Source organism: Sporothrix schenckii, assembly GCF_000961545.1.
Source record: "Sporothrix schenckii 1099-18 chromosome Unknown Cont44, whole genome shotgun sequence".
Classification (NCBI taxonomy): Eukaryota; Fungi; Ascomycota; class Sordariomycetes; order Ophiostomatales; family Ophiostomataceae; genus Sporothrix; species Sporothrix schenckii.
In genome coordinates this window covers 6,080,662-6,100,585 of record NW_015971145.1, presented here as the reverse complement: position 1 = coordinate 6,100,585, position 19,924 = coordinate 6,080,662, and the positions used below count along the sequence as shown (strand labels likewise).

Below are 19,924 nucleotides of genomic sequence, written 5' to 3'. Positions count from 1 at the left end.
TGATTCTTTGCACCTCGAAGATCGTATTCGCCTTAGCCCAGCCCCAGCTGTATTCCGGATCCGGGCAGAAGCTCGCAGTGAATGTGTGGAAGTACATTTTAGTAGCTCGCGTAAAAGAAGGCATAAATCAGAGCGTCGAAACAAGTCGCGGCAAGTAAGCGGCAATCAAAAACGAGTCCGGAGAAAGACATCGGCGACAGGCATCCAAGTGAGTGGGTTTCCATGATGTATGGCGTACTGACACGAGGCTCTACCACTGCATATTAGACACTAGCTCCATGCTTGTACGTGCGATCGACCGTTGTTGGTTCATGTTGGAGGTAGAAAGGGGTCACCACCCCAATTTGCCGACCATCACGCTGGTGCGGGAGCGTAAAAGCATTTTCCGCCGCTACACGGTTCGTATCTGCTGTATCTTTTCCAACGCGTTCGTGTGATCCAACGTCTTTGAGATGCAAAATCGCAAATGAGGAACGCGAAACTCGGTGTCCTCAGCCGATTCAGAACATCGTGCCCAGTCTGTGGCCCCCGGTATTGTTTCGCCATCGCCGGCCAAACCGGCGTGCCTCAGGGAATGAGCACCGATGAAGTATATCTGACACCACAAAGATTGGAGGCCCGCAGAAGTGCCAGAGAGAGTGGACGAGAGACCACAAATTATCATCAAGAGACAGAACCAACGCCTGTCCCGTTTCTGCTCCGCATTTCTGTTCCGTGGATCTAGGGGAGGCCGTGTCTGTGCTGTTTGTGTCCGAAGCAACCTTTGGTTCGCCGCGATATATATCTTTCTTGAGACCAATCCTCGTCCTCACTCCTTTTCCGCTCTCTCTTTCGGCCAGTGTCTGAACTGCGATTTGGCCGAGATTCTATTGCCGGCCACCTTTGTCTCTGTGAATCTTACGCGCACGCTCTTGTCGTCCTTGCGACCCCAGTCAGCATGGCCAACCCCAACCGGACGGACTACGAAGGCCCCGAGCTCTCGGGTCCTGGCATTCTCTGGATCAATTCAAAAATCACCGACCCGGCCACGCTGCCCGTCGACAAGTTCACTCGCTGGTACGAGGATGTTCATATCCCGGATATCATTGCTGCTCGCCCGGGCGGCATTGTCGCGTCCTGGCGGTACCGGTGCACCGATGCCGGGCGTGCAGCTCCGTTCCTGGCCGTATACAAGTGCCCCGACATGGGCTTCATCCAGAGCACCGAGTTCAAGTCCATCCCCATGACGCACCCAACGCTACCGGGCAATGGGCCTATCCATCGCTATGCCGACTTTGACGCCCGCTTCTACAAGCACGTGGAGACGTGGAGCAGCCCCGATGCCACCGACGGACGCACCGCAACGCTGATATCTGAGGCCATTGAGCCGGCGACCAATCTGAGCGCGGATGCGTTCAATGCGTGGTTCCGCACGGAGCACATCAAGGAAGTGGCGACACGGCCCGGCTGGCGCCGCACGAGCCGGTTCGAGCTGGTGTTCAAGAAGGAGAACAAAGACGACCCGGATAGCGCAGCCACGATCACGCCGTACTATCTGGCAATGCACGAATTTGCCAGCACCGAGGTCGTGCCGGCTTCTGGTATTGTAGGAAGGTTTCCGGCACAACTGACAACTGCGTCCACGGCTGTTCTAGATGGTGCGCGAAGGGTTGACGTCGCCGCGTTCTCGATACTGCGCGGCTTTGGCGATGTCGGTGCACGCTGGGTCGACACCGATGAGAAGAGGGTGTAGGCGGTGGCGATGGCGATGGCAGTAGGTGGCCAACGAGTTGTCGCGGTTTCTTGAGGGTATAGAGTACGACCGCTGAATCTATGAAATGCAGCAGAATAAACAAACCGTCCACAGTCCGTGTCTCGACCGTGCCTTCCGCCCGTATCATCCGTGTCCGTGGTTCTTTCCGGGTACCTTCTGTTCTGTAGCTCCTTCTCCATCGTGTCCATCACGCCTTCCCCACCAATTCCGTTTCACCGTCACTCCTTCCTTATCAACTGACTACCTTCCTCTCCGTGACCAATTACCTGGTCCGGAAATCGTCTTCCTGGAAAGAACGACTCCCTTTTCCTCCGAGTGACGCTTAGTTGCACTCCCCGCACGCTAACGAGGCAAGAGCTGGGGTCGTCTCCAAATACCACCAAAACCGGTCCGTTTTGGCGCAACCTTCGCCTTAAACTCTCCTGAACCGACATCGTTTACCCAGCCTCACCAACTTATTCACCACAAGACAACAGTACCTTAGACGACCTACATACTTTGTACGGTGAACCGGTCTGCAAGGCCGACCTGTGGTCTCAACGGCCTATTGCAGAGCACCGTTTTGTCAAAGGTGGGCCTCACGTATTGACGAACGACAGAACGTATGCGAAAAGTCTAAACGACCAGCCTTTGGGCCCCAAAGCATTTTGTTACTTTTTTTCTTATCCACCTCTTCTTTCTCTCTCATTTCGTTAGTTTTGTTACATCACCATCCATCTCTTGAGTGCTTGACATTCACGAGGTGCGCCACGGCCATGGCGGAATCCTGAACCGAGCCCTAAGAGGAAAAGAGGGAAACTGGAGCGAAGCGGAAGAGCACGACGACGACAACGACTGCCCCTGCAAAACCCCTGTCAGATTGACAAAGGAGCTACTTGCGAAAATTACATGCTTTCGATATCGCGATATTTTGAGTAATTTTAAGGGGTTTCTGGCTTTGCGCCATCGTCACACGCGTCAATAGCCATGATTCTGGGCCGGTCGTCCAAGCCACGGTCCCGCGCGTCTATTGCGTGCGCCGGTTGCCGAGCACGACGCACAAAGGTGTGTAGCATTTCCCCAAATCCCGAATGTCTGATTGACCGCAAGGCCCGCCCAGTTGACAACAACAGTGCATTATTGACGAGGGCCAGAGCTCGTGCGACCGCTGCATTCGCCTCTCAAAACCATGTGTGCTGCGCGACGACGACGAGCGCAAACGGCCCGTCACCAAGGCGCAGGTGCATGCGCTGGTGCAACGCATCGGCGCGCTCGAACAACGCCTGAGTGATGCGGGCCTGGAGATCCCACCGGCCCTGACGGACGATGGCTCGATGGCCGCGGCCATGCAGATCCCGCGCGACCAGCAATCCTACGGCGACGACCCTCTTGAGCGGCGCACAGCAATGCGTGACGATGTGGCGGCTGCCGTCCAAGGCAGCATCGTCACGGCGGCAGCACTGGTTGCGGCAGCAACCGGCCACGGCCGGGGCGCGGCACAGGCGTCGGGATTTCGTCGCGACGGCAGCCGGGACATGGGCAGCTCGTCCTCTCCACAAGATCCGCAATCACGTCATATCCGGCCCGGACCCACGTTGACATCGTCGACCAACGGCGGCAGCGGGTCCATGTGGCCGCCACCACCAATACAGGCAACGACGACACAAGACCGGAGGAAGATTGGACATGCCACTGACAGCACAACAAACGACAGCTTCAGTGGCTCTCGCACAAACAACAATGACGCGACCGAATCGCCTGCGAGCACGGTCGGGTCGTCGGACAGGGCACCGTCGGCCTTGTACAGCGAGTCCGATCAGCGACGGCGGTTGCGTGCCGGGTCCATGAGCAACATGGGGCCCCGCGGCCACTCGCGCTACATTGGCATCACCACCAACTACCACATCTACTCCAACATGTACCACGCCGAGAAGGAAGAAACACGGCGCGAGCGCGAGAAGAACGCGGCGCGCACACGCGAGTTTCTTGCCAACATTCCCATTGACGCGCACCGACACCTGATCAACCAGTTTTGGTCGTGCTACAACACAATCATCCACATTGTCCACCGTCGGGCGTTTGAGCTAGATAGCGGAATGATGGTTGGCGGCGGCAGCGGCAGCGGCGTCGACGACCAGAACACCGACAGCCACAGAGAGCCAGTGATGGTTCCAGGCGCGGGGAACAGCAACACTAGCAGTGGCAGTTATTATTCGCCGTTTTTGCATGTGTGCATGCTGTCCGTAGGCTACCGCTATGCCGACCGAACGCGACCGGACGTGCAGGCTTTTGCGACCCCAGACGGCGAGTCCTTGCTTCACGAGGAGGCCAAGCGACTCGTCGACTCGGAACTGCAGATGCCGGGCGGCATACCTTCGCTGCAGGCGCTGTTGCTTCTCGGTGATCTCGAGTGCGGCGTCGGCCGCTACAACACAGGGTGGCTGTACGCGGGGATGGCGTGTCGACTGATTTTCGACCTGGGCCTGAACCGGCAAATCGGCCAGGCCGGCCAGTCGCGGCTGGACATGGAAGTGAAGCGGACGGTGCTGTGGGGATGCGTCGTCCTGGATCGGTTCTGGGGGTTGTTCCTGGGCCGGCCGACCAGCATCAAAATTGCCGACATCACCATCTCCAACGGCCCCACTCAGCCGCGGCCCATGCATGGGTGTCTTCCCATGGGACCCAAGTTCCGTTTCGAGACGGAAATCTACGATGCACTCATTCACCTGACGGACACGGCCTCCAAGCTGACCGACGCCGCCCACCGGCACTACACGACCTCAGACCCGAGCGCATACTATTTTGTGACGGGCCTGCACCGTGAGCTGCGCAACTGGTACAAGCAACTCCCCAGCCGATTGCAGTGGACGTCTGCGAACCTGGCGCGCGACCCGCCATCGGCCTATTTCAACCTGCACCAGCAGTACCACACCATGTACATTCTAATGTACCGACCGTTCCTGTCGGCCGGTCAAGCCACACCAGCCGGCACGCACAACACGGGTGGTGGACAGACCAACGGCAACACCGAGCCCGCTTCCAGCTGTGGTGGTGGTGGTGGTGGTAGTTGTAGCCCATATGATGATGTAATTGACGACACTGGGCTGACTGACGATGGCATGGAGCCAGAGATCGGCACGGACATTGTCACGGAAATGGCACGCAGGATGTGCTTTACGCACGCCATCGAGGTCGCACGCATCTACGAGGCGTTCTGCGCGCGGTTCGAGTGCCGCAGCATGTTTGTGACGGGCATGCAGCACGCAGCAACGGCCGCGTTTGCGATTGTCGAGGGTCTGTCAACACAGAGCGCCGACAAGCAGGCGGAAGCGCTGGTACACCTGCAACGACTGGCCGAATCGCTGTATGCGCATGCGAGCGTCTACTACCCGGCGCGGGTCATGTCAAATATTCTGTTCCGGGTGCTCGGCGAGTATCGTGACAGCCACGCCCAGCGGCAGGCCAACCAGCAACAACATTTTCGGCAGCACCAGCACCAGCAGCAGCAACAAGACAGCGCACACCAACCACACCACATTCACCACCAGAGCGTTGACATGCCCGACACCAATACGGCTCCGCCGACCACAATGCCGCCGGGCTGGACAACGACACCGACCAGTTCTGGTATGATGCAACCACCACCCGTCCCTGGACAAGCGCCGACAACACCTGTCTCGCACCCCGACTGGACGGGCGGTGGCTTGCAAGGCACATTGCTGGACGGGTCGGTAATCTCTGGTGCCGGAGCCAACAGTTTTGTCGACTTTGAATTTGACTCTGGCATTTGGGAGTCGATTATGAACACTCTGTCGCAGCCGTTGGATCTGGGAGCGTAGGCACCGGCCGGGAACGACTGGCGACACTCCATCGCCATATTGAAGTGGAGCATTATGATATAATGGCTAGTGGACGTTACTTGGTTCACAGTCAACGGCATGATGTAAAGAAAGGGATGATAAAGCTCGAGTTCCACTGAGAGCATAGAAACAAAGACCAAAGACCAAAAGCTACAAAATCAAAATTCCACATTCTTTGCCAAACGTTCCAAAGAAAAAAGACAAATTCGAAAAGTCCAAATTGAACCGTAAAGCAACGCCTTTCCCATCGACTTCCGTGGTCCCTTTCTTATATTTAGCTCGAACGGCGGATCTTGTTCTTGATCTTCTCGCCCAGGCTGACCTTCTTCTTCTGGCCCGCGCTGTCGCCGCTGTTGGCACTGACGTTGCTGTTGCCGCTGCCGCGGTTGTTGTTGCCCGCGCCTTCCGCCTCGGCCGTATCCGCGGCGCCCGGCTGCTGGTGGCCCGCGTTGACGACAATGCCCTTCTCCTCCAAGATGCGGTCGGCCTCGCGACCGGCACCCTCGCGCGCGGCGTCAAAATCGCCACCGTCGGCCTTCAGACCGGTGCTGCGGACGTACTTTTCGCCGGTGCCCTCGCCGTGGGAGGTGGACTGGGGCTTGTCGTCGTCCTCGTCGTCAGCGCCGGCGGCGGCACCGGCACCGGCACCGGCACCGCCAGTGCCGGGTTGGGCACGTCCCGCGTCGCCGTGGTTGTCACACGCGACCTCCTGGAGGGGGCGGGGACCGGGGCCGTCCACATTGGGCTCGGAGGCGCCGCCGCCGCCGCTGCTGGGGACCTTGGAGTCCTTCATGCCGGCATCGCCAGCGGACGTCGAGGTGGCGGCCGGGTTGTTCGATCTGGCGTTGGTGGCAGTGTTGGCCGTGTTGTTGTTGACGGAGGCGGACGAGGCAGCAGTGTTGTCAGCCGACCGGGTCCCTGCGACGCCAGCAGCGCCCGCTGCGCCGGCCACACCTGCTGCACCGGCAGCACCTGTAGTTCCTGTAGATCCCGTCGCACCTGTGGTGCCAGTCGTTTTCGGGGCGCCGGCGGTACCGGCGGTACCAGAACCGACCGCCGACGAGCGCGTCTCAGAGTACTGCGCGTTGGCATAGGCCTGCTCGTCCCTGTTGCCGGCGTCGTACGGCTCGCCCTTGGAAGTGTCGCCCAGAACGCCCGAAACGGGCTCCTCGTTGTAGTCCGGGTGGCTGCCGGGCACGGCAGCGGAACCAGTGTTGGCACGACTGTTGTTCACATTGCTGGTGGTGTTGTTGAAGCTGGTGTCGGAGGTGTTGTACGGTGCCGATGAGGAGGCGGCGTTTGCGGCGATGTTGCTGTGGCCGTTGACATTGTTGCCGCTGTCGTAGGCCGTCATGCTGCCGTTGCTGCCCACGTTGTTCGCATTGTTGATGTTCTCAGTGGTGGCGGTGCCGTCGTTGTTGTCGCTGTTGGGCCAGACGGTCTTTGCCGCGGCAGCAGCGATGTTGTTGATGGTCTCCATGGTGGTTTGATGACTGGGAAGGTCTTGAAAAGTGTTTGCGTATGTTGAGGGGGGTATATGCGATATGAATGTGGGCTGGCTAAAAGATCAAAAGTGTCGTGGACTGGAAATAAATTGAAGCTTCGAAGAGTTGGGAAGGGAGAGCTTGCTTATAATGGCCAATTTATCTTAGTTTGGAAGCAGCCTCGACTAGAGAAGCCCCCCTTCTGACGTCGATGGCTCCTCCCTCATTTGGTGGGTGTGACACGAGGGTGACAAGGGCTGGTCAGGAAACAGGAAAGTCGAGGCAGGCGGCGTGCTCTTTCTTACGGCGTGACGGCGTGCACAAAGAAAAGGCAGGCGCGCTGGCGGCTCCTTGGTCTTTCCATCGATCGAACAAACATAAGAAATTGTGGGGTACTTCGGCCGGGGCCTGCCTCTTGCCCCTTTTTGGCTGCATCTCGTCGCTTCTTGCCCACTCTTTGTCCTTTTTCTGAGTTGTCTCGGTCTTCGCGCCTTCCCCTGTATTCCGTCTTATTCTTTGGCTGGCCGTTTGGGTACTTGGTCACCTTGTTGCTGGAATGTTAAGCTTTTTACGTCTGTTCCTGTCTTTACTAAGGGCAGCTCTCTGGTCTGGTCTTGCCATTGGATAGAATGGCTTCTCTGCCAAATGCGCCAAATTCTTCCCTTGACAGCTCCATCGACAGCTGCTGCATAGTTTGTGGCATCCCGTCAATCCTCTTCATGAACTGTATCCGTATTTGTTGACGTCGTGTATCGCCAACATGGACATCGCCGAGCTCGAGCGGAGAATGACGTTGCTCTGGTGGATGGTCAATTACGTCACTATGCGAATAGGGTGTTCAATCGCGATGAGAAAAGTGGGTCCTCCCACACGTCACTTACACTACAACGAGGCAGCCTCGCAGCTTCCAGCTGAAACCTTTTAGCGTCCAGAAGGCCCCCCACTGTTTGACCCCACTGCCGCCAGGCGCAGGCGCCGAACGGACGAGAAACGGAATGGGAAGGTGCCTCTCAGCACGCTTCTACGACATATTACGCATATGCCCGACGGGAAGGTATGTTGACGTACAAGACAGGCAGGAACGAAGCACTAATATGGCATACTGCACGTGTGACACTACAAGTAAACGTGCATGACTTCATAATGTGGTTTGACCATTTCGTACGGGTTTGAGGAACCGTCTGATCTTTTTGTGGACCGGGACTGTCAAGTATGTTGAAGAACTCGATCGTGATTTTGTTGAACAAGATTATATTAAACAGGTATTAAAGAAAGGAGAGATTGTAAATACATATAGAGAAGTAAAAATAAACCTGAAAATAAAAAGTACGACAAAGAAAGGAGAGGAAGTACCATGAGTACAAATCAATGCGCATGATACGGTGAGAGGACAGACAGCAGGAAAGTAGGGTGGTAAGAAAATCGTGTGGTATCAATGAGTTTCCGTGGCGTTCCGATCCTTTCCCAAAAGAGTGACATATATAACGAGTGACAGAAAGAGAGCGAGCAAGCGAGAGTAGCGAAAGAAAAACATGTGCCACGCACAGACTGCCTTACAGGAGCAGGGCGGCGGCAACGACACCGGCGGCGACGGCCAGGCTGCTGCTGAAGATGCTGGCAGAGACGGCGCCGGCCGTGACAACAACGCCCGTGGCGCTTCCCGTCTTGGAAGCCGTCGGCGAGAAGGTGCCGCTGAGCGTGCTGTTGCCGACCGAGCTGCCCTTGCCGCTGCCGCTGCCCTTGCCACTGCCACTGCTGCCGCTGCCGCTGCTGCCGCTGCTGCTGCCACCGTTGCCCTTGGCCGCGGTCGGCACCGCCGTCGGCGGCGTAAAGGTCTCGACAATGGGCGACGTGCACGGCACCAGCACAACGATATTGGTGCTCGTCGGCATCATGGCCAGGTGGGCGCCGTTGGTGGTGGTCACGACGGCCGTGTCGGTGGCGCCGCCATTGTAGGTGTAGGTCTTGGTGACGACGTACGAGGCCTGGTACGACGCCGGGCAGTTGACAACAGACGCAGCACAGCTGGTGATGGTGTACGTGGTGGTCGAGAAGACGGTCGACGTGACCTCGCCGACGCCAGCACTGCTGGCTGCTGTGGTCGAGCCCGATGCCAGGGCAGACGAGGACAGGGCCGCCGACGACGTCGGGGGCGGGCTGGCGGTGCTCGACGGCGCGGACGAAATGACAGCAGACGACGTAGGAGAAGAGAGGGCAGGCGACGAGACCGGGATGGACGAGTTCGCAGACAAGGGAGGACGAGACGGGATGGACACGGAATGCTGGGCGCTGGACTTGTTGTTGTCGTAGCCGGAACCCTTGCCGTGGCCGGAGCCGTAGCCAGAGCCGTGGCCGGATCCATAGCCAGAGCCAGAGCCAGAGCCATAGCCGCCCGAGTGCGAGCCAGACCCGGAACCGCCCGAGTACGAGCCGGAACCCTTGCCCGAGCCAGAAGAGCCATGGCCACCCGAATACGAGCCCGAGTCCGAGCCGGAACCCTTACCATAACCGTACGAGCCCGTCTCTGTGGGCTTGTAACCGGTCGTCACAAAGGTGGCCGCTGAGCTGCCGCCGTACTTGGCACCGCCGGCGCCCCCAGCAGCGCTCGTCACAGCGCCCGCAATGGAGCCCCAGCACTGGGTCGCCGTGGGCGCCGACAGCAGCGTCGTCGAGATGGTCGGCACGGCGCCAAAGGTGGTGTAGTCGACAACCACGTCGGCCCGCGCGTACGCGCCGACGTTGCAGTCCCAGTACTCGCGCGCCTGCAGGCCGCAGGCCGGCGTGGTCTCGAGAATGGTGACAAACTCGATGATGTTGGCGTAGACGCCGAGCTCGAGGCCGGCGCCGATGCCGACGAGCGGGGCGTTGCCCTCGACGCCGACCTGCGTGCGCACGCGCAGGTCGGCCTTGAAGGTGGCCGTGCCGCTCTTGACGGACACGGGCAGGGACTGCGCGCTGAGGCCGTCAAAGAAGGACTTGGTGACGGTGCCCTCCAGCAGGCTGGCCTCAACGTAGGCGCCGTCGGCGACCGTGACGGAGAAGCCGCCGGCGTCAATGTCAATCTTCTCGGAAATGCTAAAGACGAGGTCCACGGCAAAGACGACGCCGGCGCTGTAGCCCGGTGCCGAGATGCCGAGCGGCGTGTTGGACGTGAAGAGGTTGATGGTGTACACGGCCGCCTCGCTGACGACGACGGACAGGTCCACGTAGGCCTGGACGCCCGAGAAGTCGAGGCGCAGCGTCGGGTCGATGACCGTGGGGTCGGTCAGCGAGGCAGAAATGCTGCCCTTGGTGTAGCAGGTGTTGCACGCAATGGCCATGGTGACGGTGCCGCCAAGATCGTTGGGGAAGGTGCCGTCAAACAGCATCTGGTGGTTCCAGTTGTGGGTGAGGTCGTACGTGGCCGCTGCGGGCGCCTCGAGGCTGCGGGCCACCTCCTTGCTCTCGTCCAGGACCCTGCGGGCCACCAGGTCGTTGCCGCGGGCGAGATGGGCCGGGGGCAGAGCCGGGGCAATGCTTACGGGGCCAGCCTGGCAGACAGAGGCGACCACGGCGGCCCAGGTGAGGGGCTTGTTGAAACGCATAATGGGCGGCGGTGGTGAAGTGTGTATGTGAGAAAAGAAGGTATATCCAATAGAACGTATACGGAAGACCCTGGACGGAAACGACAGGTAAAAATGGTACTAGCCCAGCAAGAAGTGAAAATTGACGATAATAAGAACAAGTGAAGGGGAGGGAAGAAAGAGGAAAGAGGAACGGACCAGCTCGTCTAGAGGAGGACCTGTTCTTGAATGTGGTTAACGACAGACAGGAAGACGTGAAAAATGGGAAAGACGATGCAAACGAAAGTGGGTGAGGAGCAAAGACAGAAAAAAGGGAGAGATCAAAGGAAACACGACCGGGGAGAGGGAAAGGATGCTGACTTTATGGACAACGAAGAGAGAGGACGCAGGACGACGACACAGGAGAGAGAGGGAGAGAGCAAAGAGCATGGCATGACTGCATCAGTCACATTTCCTAAGCAGAGAACACAAGACCACTTACACGACGACGGCCAGAGGAGAGTCCATGTCGAAGTAGGTTCCGAATAAGGCCAGACCGGGGCAGGGGATCCACGGACGAGGGGGGAGGCTAGACCGCAGACCAAAGTCGACTTGACGCCAGGAGATGTTGCCTTGCCTCGGACGAGAAAAAGAGGGGAATGGGTGAAGCTTGACGAGGTTGCGAGATAAAAGAATAGACGCTAGGAGTTCTGGGACGTCGTATGGAACAAGAAACGCAAAGGGGATGGCAGCAACAGAAACAGACAAAACTGCAAGACTGCAGGACTGCAAACAGCAAAGCCTCACTCGTTTCATGAGCGAACAATACGGCAATGCTCCGTGCCCCGTGCTAGGCCATTGCCAGCCCAGCGTCGTATCCGAGATGCGCCCCGATCAGGGCCCATATTTGGGAGGAAGAGAGTACCGAGAACCAGATTGGGCCAGCGCTTTGATCGTTTAATTCTGGATTTAGTGTTATCTGCCTCCTTTTTGTCCATGAACGCGATGGACACTATTTCGTATTTTGTCGTATTTTTCTTCTTCCTTTCCATTTCAACGAAAAGCAGGAAAAGACCGGAACACTACCTGCTGGAATCAGACGATACGAGGCCGGTGGAGAGAGCAGACGGCCGAAGGATCTGCGGTGATAAACCAGGTTGGCCGGATGCAGACAGTACTGATTCTCGGTATTCGCCAACGCTGCACATGCTTTACGTTTCCTGGTTTCCCTGATTTTCTCTGATTTTCTCTGATTTTCTTTGATTTTCGCGACGCCCGGAAACTCAATTTCAGCTCGTCTCTCGACTTCCACTGGCCAGTTACTATAATGTCTGTGCGGTTGGCAGTGAGGCTCATCTTAGGGGACAGCCAAGCAATGTACCAAAAGCAGCATCGATTCGTCTACTTGGATACAAGGACCACGGATGGAATCAAGAAATAAATTGCCAACTAGAAGTAATAGGCCTATGAGGCACAGCAACGAATAGGACAAGTCCGCTTCCCATGCTGCAGAACCCGCATTCGACAACAACAGCGTCCTCGTACGACATAGGTTGAATGGGAGGGCTAGGGGAGAGCGGGTCTAATGCAGGTACAACGGTTACAAGGGGTAGAACCAAAAAAAAAAAAAAAGGAAAAGCCCAACAAAAGCGTAGATCATTGGGCAGCACATTGAGTTGGTCTTTCACGTGCACGGAAGTACTCGACCATTTTCACTAAATCGAACACCGAAAAGACTCACTACGAATAGACTAACAATCTCAAAATACACAAATTAGAACGACCGTAAAATTGACGAATTCGAAACTAAAAGAGTGCGACGCAAAAAAAAAAAAAACAAAAAAAAAAAACAGTGGCCTCGGAGCGGGGGGCAAAAACAGTAACCACTTTCGAAGAAAATATGATCGGGCGAGATTGGACGAGATGATGGAATGCTGTCTGTCTAATCATCTCGTTGAATGAAGACAAAGTGGTCGACTTGAGTTGACAAGTTCAAGTAAATGACTTACACTTGTGCTCTGGCCAATGACAGCGCCGCATTGCGGTGGAGACACCGGTCCTCCAAGACCCTGCGCAAAACGTGCACCCAAACGTCTCTAACACGCCAAAGGGGCAGGTACAGGGGGTTGAGGGGCGAGGCGAGTGGGTGGACCTCCCAAGCCTCCTTCCTCGGGGCGTTGCCCACTGAGAGTGCAGAACCGCTGGAAATAGAGTTGACGGGAAGCCGGTGTGCTCCTTCCCCTTGCAGGACATCCCGTCCCCACTCCCCAGTCTTGTGAGAGGCTGAACGAGAGAAGGAGCGACCGGGCGATTGGGCTTCAGATTGGTCGTGGGAGATATTGTCGAGGAAAGAGCTGCACGTCGAGTAGCCAGTGACAAGCAAGATTGCGCAGCGTCGCCTTGTCGCGTAATCATTTAGTCTTTTGCGGTAATTGCACTGTATTCAGCAATTTGTCCATATGACTACCACTTATGGTGTTCTCTATGTGTATGCCGTAACGTGTACTGTTGCGCCTTCAATGGTGCCGTATCTGCTCCACCAGCGAGGGAAGGAGCCATCCAGAGCACTGCGCCGTGAGAAGGGGAAAGGTAACAAGAAACGGCAAGTGCCAACGGACACACACCTGCCGTCAAGACCAATCCTAGTCCAGGGCAGTCCACTCGAAACAAACTCTCCGGCATCGTTCTTTCTCATTGCGACCAGTCACAAAATGTAAAACACATCCATCGGCGAACTTCTCCTGTGGCTGTTTTCCCTCTCCCAAACGCCCCCAGGCCAACAACAGCCGAAGCTTTCTCTCCATCCATCCCATCCATCCCATCCATCCCATCCACAACGTTTGTGTTGTGGGTCCGGTATGGGTCTTGCCTTTCCCTCGTTCTTTTCTTCTTCAGCGGGTCCTGGGGACCTGCCGAGTTGTGATGCAAAGCGCCGGAGCTTCCGCCACCAGGAGGACCTCAAGGTACTCGACATCTCAAAGATAGACAACCGGTAGCGCGAGGGATATACTGACCGGACGACCAAATGACCAGCAAGACCAGGACAAGTCGTGTGGGAAAGATATCGGGCACCGGCGTCGACATGGACTAAACAAACGCGGGCTCCAAAGTGGATGCTGGCTCACATGCTAAGCCAATGCCGGCACTAACTGAATCGAACTACCTGCCATCCTCCGAGCACCACGGGAGAACCAACGCTCGCCAAAAAGCACTAACACATAATTAGGACCCTGTGATACCCAACAGACTTGTCTCTTTTTTCCCCTTTCTCATCCTTCTTTTAGCCCTCTTTCGAACATATGTTTATGGAGAGAGGGAGTAGCGAAGAGACGAGAGAAACGCTGGTTTCGTGATCAGCCGCGGTGCTTGACCCCATGGCGTGCTTCTGGTAGGCCCCGATATTTTTCTCGGTCGGCAGTTCATCGCATGAGCACTCGTTATCTCAGTCGGCATAGCCTTGTCGATCTCTCCGGAGGTGTCACGATACCGGCTAGACCACTTGGTAGACAGAAAGATAACGGTGTCCAGCTGGACAGAGAACATCCCTGACCGAGTGCAGTGCCCACGTGCTGTCCAATGCTCATCATCAATGACGATATCTGCGCACGAGGACCTTGGTTCAGGACGCAAAGAGGCGGAAAGACGCGACAATATGCGACGAGTGGCGATACTGGACCACAGGAGGCGATCCATCGGACAAGCCAGGCTCAACTCACGCGCACCTGTCTTTCGGGATGCAGAGTGCATCGTACGACATGGATGGATCTTGTCTCGTTCATCTGTCGACACATCGGAGCTGAAGTAGACAAAACAAAAACTAAAATGAGCCAAAAGGGGGAAACAAATCCGGGTAACGATGTCGGCGTATGATTTGAGGCAAACCATCACGCCGCCCAGTACTCATGGAGCTCGATGAGCTTGAGGACCTGATCAGTTGCACCATCTTTCTTCCTGTCGATTCCTTGTCTGTTTTGTCTGGTGTTTCTCGTATTGAAGACTCCTGGCTGTTTAGAAGAGTTGGGCGGAGTGCAAGTGCGGTCGTAGAGGTAACTCTCTTTCAAAGCTTATGTTTTACACGATCGTCTAAAACAACACTGTCAGTGCCATGCCATCTTAAACCTTGTGTAGAAGTTAAAGGCTGTGAAAAACGAGAGGTGACAATACTTCGACCTTGTTCCCAAATATAGACTTTAAGGTTGTTTCAGGATCACCAAAACGGCAAAGTCCACGAAAGTACGTACAAAAACGGAAGAAAAGTAAAAGTTGATTCCTCGTCCGCGGCAGACAAGAATAGAAACAGAGAGAAAGAGGAGCCCGCCGAGAAAATGATTAAATAAAAAATACGTGCAAACCCACCACATTGGACACGGAGCAGAACTCGACGTCTCAGAATGAGGAGGGGAGACACAACGTTCACGATGGAACAAGGCTGGCACACAGTGCTGCCCAATGCAACCTGCCCCGTGCCCTCTGTCGCGACACACAACCAAAAAAGGAGCCGTGATGGCATTCCTGTAACGCAATGTCGGCCTCCTTTAATATCAACGATTTGCCTCGATCGATTTCCGATGCTTACATTGTTACGGCATCTCTTATGTAGACTTCACTTTTCCTAGTCTTTGAATAGATTCTCCAACGATTACCTCCGTATCCTTGCCGCTGGATCTCATGTTGCTGACGATGCAATTGTATAGCTGTAAGTACTGGCCTGACGCTGCTTTGCACGCTCGTTAAAACCGGCCAAGCCTCCGCTATGATAGTTTCCCGCCAGCCGTACGGAAGCACAATGAAAACGACGTGCAGAAACACGAGGCACTTGCAATGATGGGTGAAATCAATGCAATTGTGTGGCGTGCGCTTTATCGCCATCGAGAAAATAGACAGAATGGGCAAAGAGTATACGGAGTATGCCGTACAATATATTCAATTGCATCAATTGTACCAGCTGTTCATCGAAGAAGCTCCAAGAAAAGAGCCTACAAATACCAAATGAATTACATATACCCGGTACCAGACCCCAAAACGAGTGGGAGAACAAGGCGGCAAGCTATCTAAGCCTCGTGCCTCAAAGCATGAAGACGTTGTTCGTCGATGCGTCGGTCGTCTGGGTGAGCGGATGTCTTGGATACAAAGCGTAAGAAGAAGCAGAAGACAAAACAAAGTCGATACCTAAACGAGCAGTAGGGGTGAAACCAGAAAAGTGCGTCCAAAGGCAGCAGAATGACCGAGCGAGAGACACAAGGGGCCGTCGAACAGACAAGCACAGCCACGATATGCCCGTGTCTCCTGTGACATGTCGTGACATGTCGTGACATTGTCGTGGCATGCTTGTCACAGACTCGGAAAGTAAACGAAAGCAGGGTGGGATGTATAGAGGCGCCGAAAACTCCCTGTGCTGTATGCCCAAAAGTGAATAAAACAACGTGCGCGACTCAGTATCGTGAAGGGGAGAGGAGGATGAAAGAAGCCGTCAAGAGCGAGGCATGGGAGGTGCGTCGTGGTCTGCAGCGGTCTGTGCAATATGCACGCTGGCTGGCCATGACATGGCCCTGCGCTCTGCCGCTTCTTCAGTTCACCTGGCACAGCAGCTCTGCCTCCAGAATGTACTTGCCCTCCTTGTACTTCTCCGACGCCTCGTACGCCTTGTCGTACTTCCATCCGACCGTGTCGCCGCAACCGCGGCACACAATGTCGCGCACAACGTGCCGGCCCGTCGTCATGTTGCGCTCGGCCGCGTTGCCCGCTTCGACGTTGACCACCGAGTTGAAGAGGTATGCCTTGCCATGTTGACCCCGGAAGTTCTGTAAGACGCCCCAGAGGTCAGTTTACGATTTCAGTACGATGGGGCGGTGGGGAGCACGCACTCTGCTAATAATCTCATCGTGGTTGGCCAGGTGCGCCTTGCAGACCTTGCAGCCGTAGATGCGTGTGCTGTTGAGGTATGTATTGTACGTGAGACCCATGGTGTCGGTTGTCGGTTGTCGGCTTGCGTGCGAGGGGAGACTGGGACGGGACTAGCGTGTCGGAAGCGGCTCGACGTCGTGATGTCTAGGCAGAAGCAGACAAGGGAGGCAATGAAGCAAACGCAAGGAGGAGCTTCGTTCCCAGAAAGATTGCCGGCACAAGAGGACGGCTGGGTCGTTACGAGGTAAGTCTGTATTTGCGAGTGCTTCAGTCAGCAACGTTTCGCTTTCGTCGTCGTCGTCGTCGTCGTCGTCGTCGTCGCTGAGTTGTCTTATCGGTCGTTTCTTATCCGTATCTCTCCGGGACGCTCTATCGTCGGTGGGGCGAGATTAAGGCTGGCTTGAGATCAGCGATAAGGAAGTGCAAATGGTCGGGAAGCCAACAGGGCTGGAAATGGGAAATGTCGATGCGTTGGGAAGCCGAAAGAAATGGATGAGGAAAAGATGGATGAAAGAAGGTAAAGGAGGAACGAGGGGGCGATGTCTTAGCAAAGGCGTAAGATACATGAGGCGGGGAAACAGTGGCCGTTTCGAGGCGCACAACAGCGCATGACCAGGTGACGACACATCACACGGCACGGAAACGACGGGCTGGCGGTGTTGGCGGGGTTGGGGCTAGGCTCCCATTAACACGGCGCCCTGCCCAAGTCCGCTAAATTCCCCAATCGGGTGCCTGCCATCCAGTTTCCGTACTGCAGGATTTGGCAAGCTTTCATTCACTAACATAACGCCGCCTCAGAATAGCATTACACATAGCCAAAAGGCGAGGGAGAGCTAGCAGTCATGCAAACATTACAAATGGCACTGAGGATACATCACTGACAGCGGCTGTGGTCAGCGAACATTGCATAATTTTTTTCATAGTTTTTATTTGTTGATGTGTAACCGTTCTAACCGGGCGACCTCAGAGGCTTCTTTTATAATCAGCGGCAACGAGACAAGGGAATGAAAAAATGGTAGAAAAAAAAAGTACATAGAAAAAAGACAGTGAAGTAAACAGCATCACTTGAAAAGACATGAGACCAAATGAAAAACAAAGCGCGAGATCTTCGCCTGCAGTAGCGACTGTGCGCGCGGACGCCGCATCTATGCCGGAAATAAAACCCAATACCCAGATATGTACAAACCGAACCAGAAACCAGAAGAGTTGGCAGCCAGGCTGCCGTTGTTGTGCGGGCGTGCCGTCAAAACGGCCGCATGCGCGACTACCACGAAAAGGCCTCCTCGACAAACTCAATCGAGCCTTGGTACTGCCGCTGGCGGACCGCGCGCCGCACCTCGTCGCTCAGCGCACCGGGGCCGCACACCGAGACGCCGAGCGTGCCCACCTGGTTCTCCATCTCGATGCCCAGCAGCGTGTCGATGTTGGGGCGGCCCGGGAACATCTGCACCGTCGCACTCGGCGAGTGGATCTCCTTGGTCGACCGGGGCCGGCTGACAAAGAGCATGATGCGCAGCACGTCGCGCCGCTTGTCCATGGCCAGGATCTCCGTCATCCACGGCCGGATCCACTCCAGATGCTCGGGGCTCTGAATGATCCACACCAGCACAATCTTGCGGACCGCAACCGTGCCATTGGCATAGCCGATCACCAGATCGCGCACGTGGGGGACGGCCTGCGTCACGCCCACGCCGCCGGCGAACAGCATCACCGTGCCGTACGAGTGCATCTGGTGCAGGCCGCCGTAGGGGCCCTCGACGAGGCAGTTCGTGGCGTACCGGCCATCTGGGCTTGCCGTCGCCTTCTTGTACAGCTTGGCCGTCATGCCCGTGCGCCCGCGGATGATGAACGACATGCTCGTCTTGCGCATCGCAAGCACCTCCTGCCGGTTCATAGCCAGCTTCTCTGTGTCCAGCGACTCGGCCTCCTCGCTCCAAGCGACGGAAAACGGGTGCGACTGCCAGAGACCGACGCTCGGGAAGTACAGGTACGCGTGCTGGCCCGGCTTGAAGTCCCAGGTCCGCGCCATTGTGACTGTGACGCGGCACGCGTTGCCGGGGAGCGCCTCGACGAGCGTCTTGGTGCCGCCTTGCCCAACGTTGTGGTACACGATGCGGAGGATACGGGCGAGTCGGTCGATGGCCCAGATGGCAACAACGCCGTACAGGTAGACGATCTGGGGTAGGTCCTTAAGCTTCAGGTGGTACCAGACGCCCATAACAGCGACGGCAGCAACAAGGATGTGCACAATCTTGAACGTCTCGTAAAATGCGTGGCGGAGCGGGCTCATCGCCTGAACGCCCAAGAATAGGAAGGAAACCGTCGCAATGAAGCCAAACATCATGTAGCGGACCGTGAGGGCCGTGTGAAAGGCGGCGCCCCAGTCCTTGTCCATGGCCTTCGGAATAAGGTAGGCAAGCGTATGCATCAGAGCCTCGAGAATGGCAATCCGGCCGAACCAGCGGTGGAGAAGGTTGAACGTGTCAAACGAAATGCCCAGCAGAGGGATCAGCGGGTTGTTGCGGCCGGCCAGGAGGAACAGGGGAACCATGTTCACCACGGCCAGGACACCGCTACGGTTGCGCAGCTGGGCAGCCGCCGTGGCGAAGTTGCTGTGCAGCTGGATATCGATGAGGCAGAAGGCAACGTTCGTGCAAAAGTAAGCGACAATGAAGGCCAGCTGCAGACGGGTGGGTAGGGTGCCAATGTTGACAGCGGAGCTCAACTGGATCTCACGGTTGTGGCGTTTGTGGAAGATGGGGGCGTAGACCAGGTTGCGCTTGAGCCACGACGTCTTGGCATGGGGACGGGCGTAGTACCGCTGCGTCTCGTTCTGGAGTGAGGTGACGGTACGGACATGGCGGAGCAAGGCGTAGGTGGCACGGTAGACGAACATGGCAGCGGCGACCGAACCAACGATGAGAAGGAGGTACTTGGCGAGCAGCCTGTTCTCCAGGCCCGGGTTAAACGCAGGCGAGTCGGCCAACGTGGTCGCATTTTGGGCAGTAGCAGCTCCGGTCGAGTTTGAGGCGGTAGTGGTGCCATTCATCGCGGCCGCGTTGTTGAAGGCATCGGCCCCCGTGGCGGTTTGACTGGATTCAGACATTGTCGTCCGTGTCTACCCGATATCGAGGTAAGAGGACGTGAAAAAAAGGGTGTGCGGCCGGAAACCAGCCGGCAAAATGCTGGGAAGGACACGACAAGGAGAATGATGGTTCTCCAAGTCTAGGTAACAGATGTCAATGCTGATGCGGATGTTGGTGCGGATGTCGATGTCGTCGTCGATGCCGTTGTCAATGTTGTTGTCGATGTCGGTGACACCGTTTTTTTCTGTATGAAGAGAAAGTGGGTTTGCGCGCGCGCCCAATGCTTTACAGATCGACCAGCGAGAGTGGTAGCAAA

General features: G+C 56.3%; 9 protein-coding genes across 9 annotated transcripts; 5 read left to right on the top strand and 4 right to left on the bottom strand.

Moving 5' to 3' along the window:
* Nucleotides 1-937: 937 nt before the first annotated feature.
* On the top strand, nucleotides 938-1,732 carry SPSK_09727 (uncharacterized protein; the record flags this gene model as incomplete). The annotated part of the gene is made up of 1 exon (XM_016736297.1): nucleotides 938-1,732. One exon carries the CDS (start codon nucleotides 938-940, stop codon nucleotides 1,730-1,732), a length of 795 nt encoding a protein of 264 aa, XP_016588640.1.
* Nucleotides 1,733-2,719: 987 nt separating this feature from the next.
* SPSK_08485 (uncharacterized protein) lies at nucleotides 2,720-5,571 on the top strand (the record flags this gene model as incomplete). The annotated part of the gene is made up of 2 exons (XM_016735081.1): nucleotides 2,720-2,797; nucleotides 2,866-5,571. 2 exons carry the CDS (start codon nucleotides 2,720-2,722, stop codon nucleotides 5,569-5,571), a joined length of 2,784 nt encoding a protein of 927 aa, XP_016588639.1.
* A 295-nt stretch (nucleotides 5,572-5,866) lies between these two features.
* On the bottom strand, nucleotides 5,867-7,072 carry SPSK_09399 (uncharacterized protein; the record flags this gene model as incomplete). The annotated part of the gene is made up of 1 exon (XM_016735972.1): nucleotides 5,867-7,072. The coding sequence occupies one exon, from the start codon at nucleotides 7,070-7,072 to the stop codon at nucleotides 5,867-5,869; it is 1,206 nt and encodes a 401-aa protein (XP_016588638.1).
* A 764-nt stretch (nucleotides 7,073-7,836) lies between these two features.
* Nucleotides 7,837-8,169, top strand: SPSK_10081 (uncharacterized protein; the record flags this gene model as incomplete). Its single annotated transcript, XM_016736638.1, has 3 exons — nucleotides 7,837-7,932; nucleotides 8,002-8,130; nucleotides 8,152-8,169. 3 exons carry the CDS (start codon nucleotides 7,837-7,839, stop codon nucleotides 8,167-8,169), a joined length of 243 nt encoding a protein of 80 aa, XP_016588637.1.
* A 460-nt stretch (nucleotides 8,170-8,629) lies between these two features.
* Nucleotides 8,630-10,660, bottom strand: SPSK_08777 (uncharacterized protein; the record flags this gene model as incomplete). The annotated part of the gene is made up of 1 exon (XM_016735364.1): nucleotides 8,630-10,660. The coding sequence occupies one exon, from the start codon at nucleotides 10,658-10,660 to the stop codon at nucleotides 8,630-8,632; it is 2,031 nt and encodes a 676-aa protein (XP_016588636.1).
* A 240-nt stretch (nucleotides 10,661-10,900) lies between these two features.
* SPSK_10012 (uncharacterized protein) lies at nucleotides 10,901-11,308 on the top strand (the record flags this gene model as incomplete). Its single annotated transcript, XM_016736575.1, has 2 exons — nucleotides 10,901-11,152; nucleotides 11,174-11,308. 2 exons carry the CDS (start codon nucleotides 10,901-10,903, stop codon nucleotides 11,306-11,308), a joined length of 387 nt encoding a protein of 128 aa, XP_016588635.1.
* Nucleotides 11,309-16,185: 4,877 nt separating this feature from the next.
* On the bottom strand, nucleotides 16,186-16,581 carry SPSK_10026 (Yippee zinc-binding protein family protein; the record flags this gene model as incomplete). Its single annotated transcript, XM_016736588.1, has 2 exons — nucleotides 16,186-16,419; nucleotides 16,483-16,581. The coding sequence occupies 2 exons, from the start codon at nucleotides 16,579-16,581 to the stop codon at nucleotides 16,186-16,188; spliced, it is 333 nt and encodes a 110-aa protein (XP_016588634.1).
* An 81-nt stretch (nucleotides 16,582-16,662) lies between these two features.
* On the top strand, nucleotides 16,663-16,926 carry SPSK_10161 (uncharacterized protein; the record flags this gene model as incomplete). Its single annotated transcript, XM_016736712.1, has 2 exons — nucleotides 16,663-16,766; nucleotides 16,794-16,926. The coding sequence occupies 2 exons, from the start codon at nucleotides 16,663-16,665 to the stop codon at nucleotides 16,924-16,926; spliced, it is 237 nt and encodes a 78-aa protein (XP_016588633.1).
* Nucleotides 16,927-17,786: 860 nt separating this feature from the next.
* Nucleotides 17,787-19,628, bottom strand: SPSK_08899 (uncharacterized protein; the record flags this gene model as incomplete). Its single annotated transcript, XM_016735485.1, has 1 exon — nucleotides 17,787-19,628. The coding sequence occupies one exon, from the start codon at nucleotides 19,626-19,628 to the stop codon at nucleotides 17,787-17,789; it is 1,842 nt and encodes a 613-aa protein (XP_016588632.1).
* Between the last annotated feature and the right edge of the window lie 296 nt (nucleotides 19,629-19,924).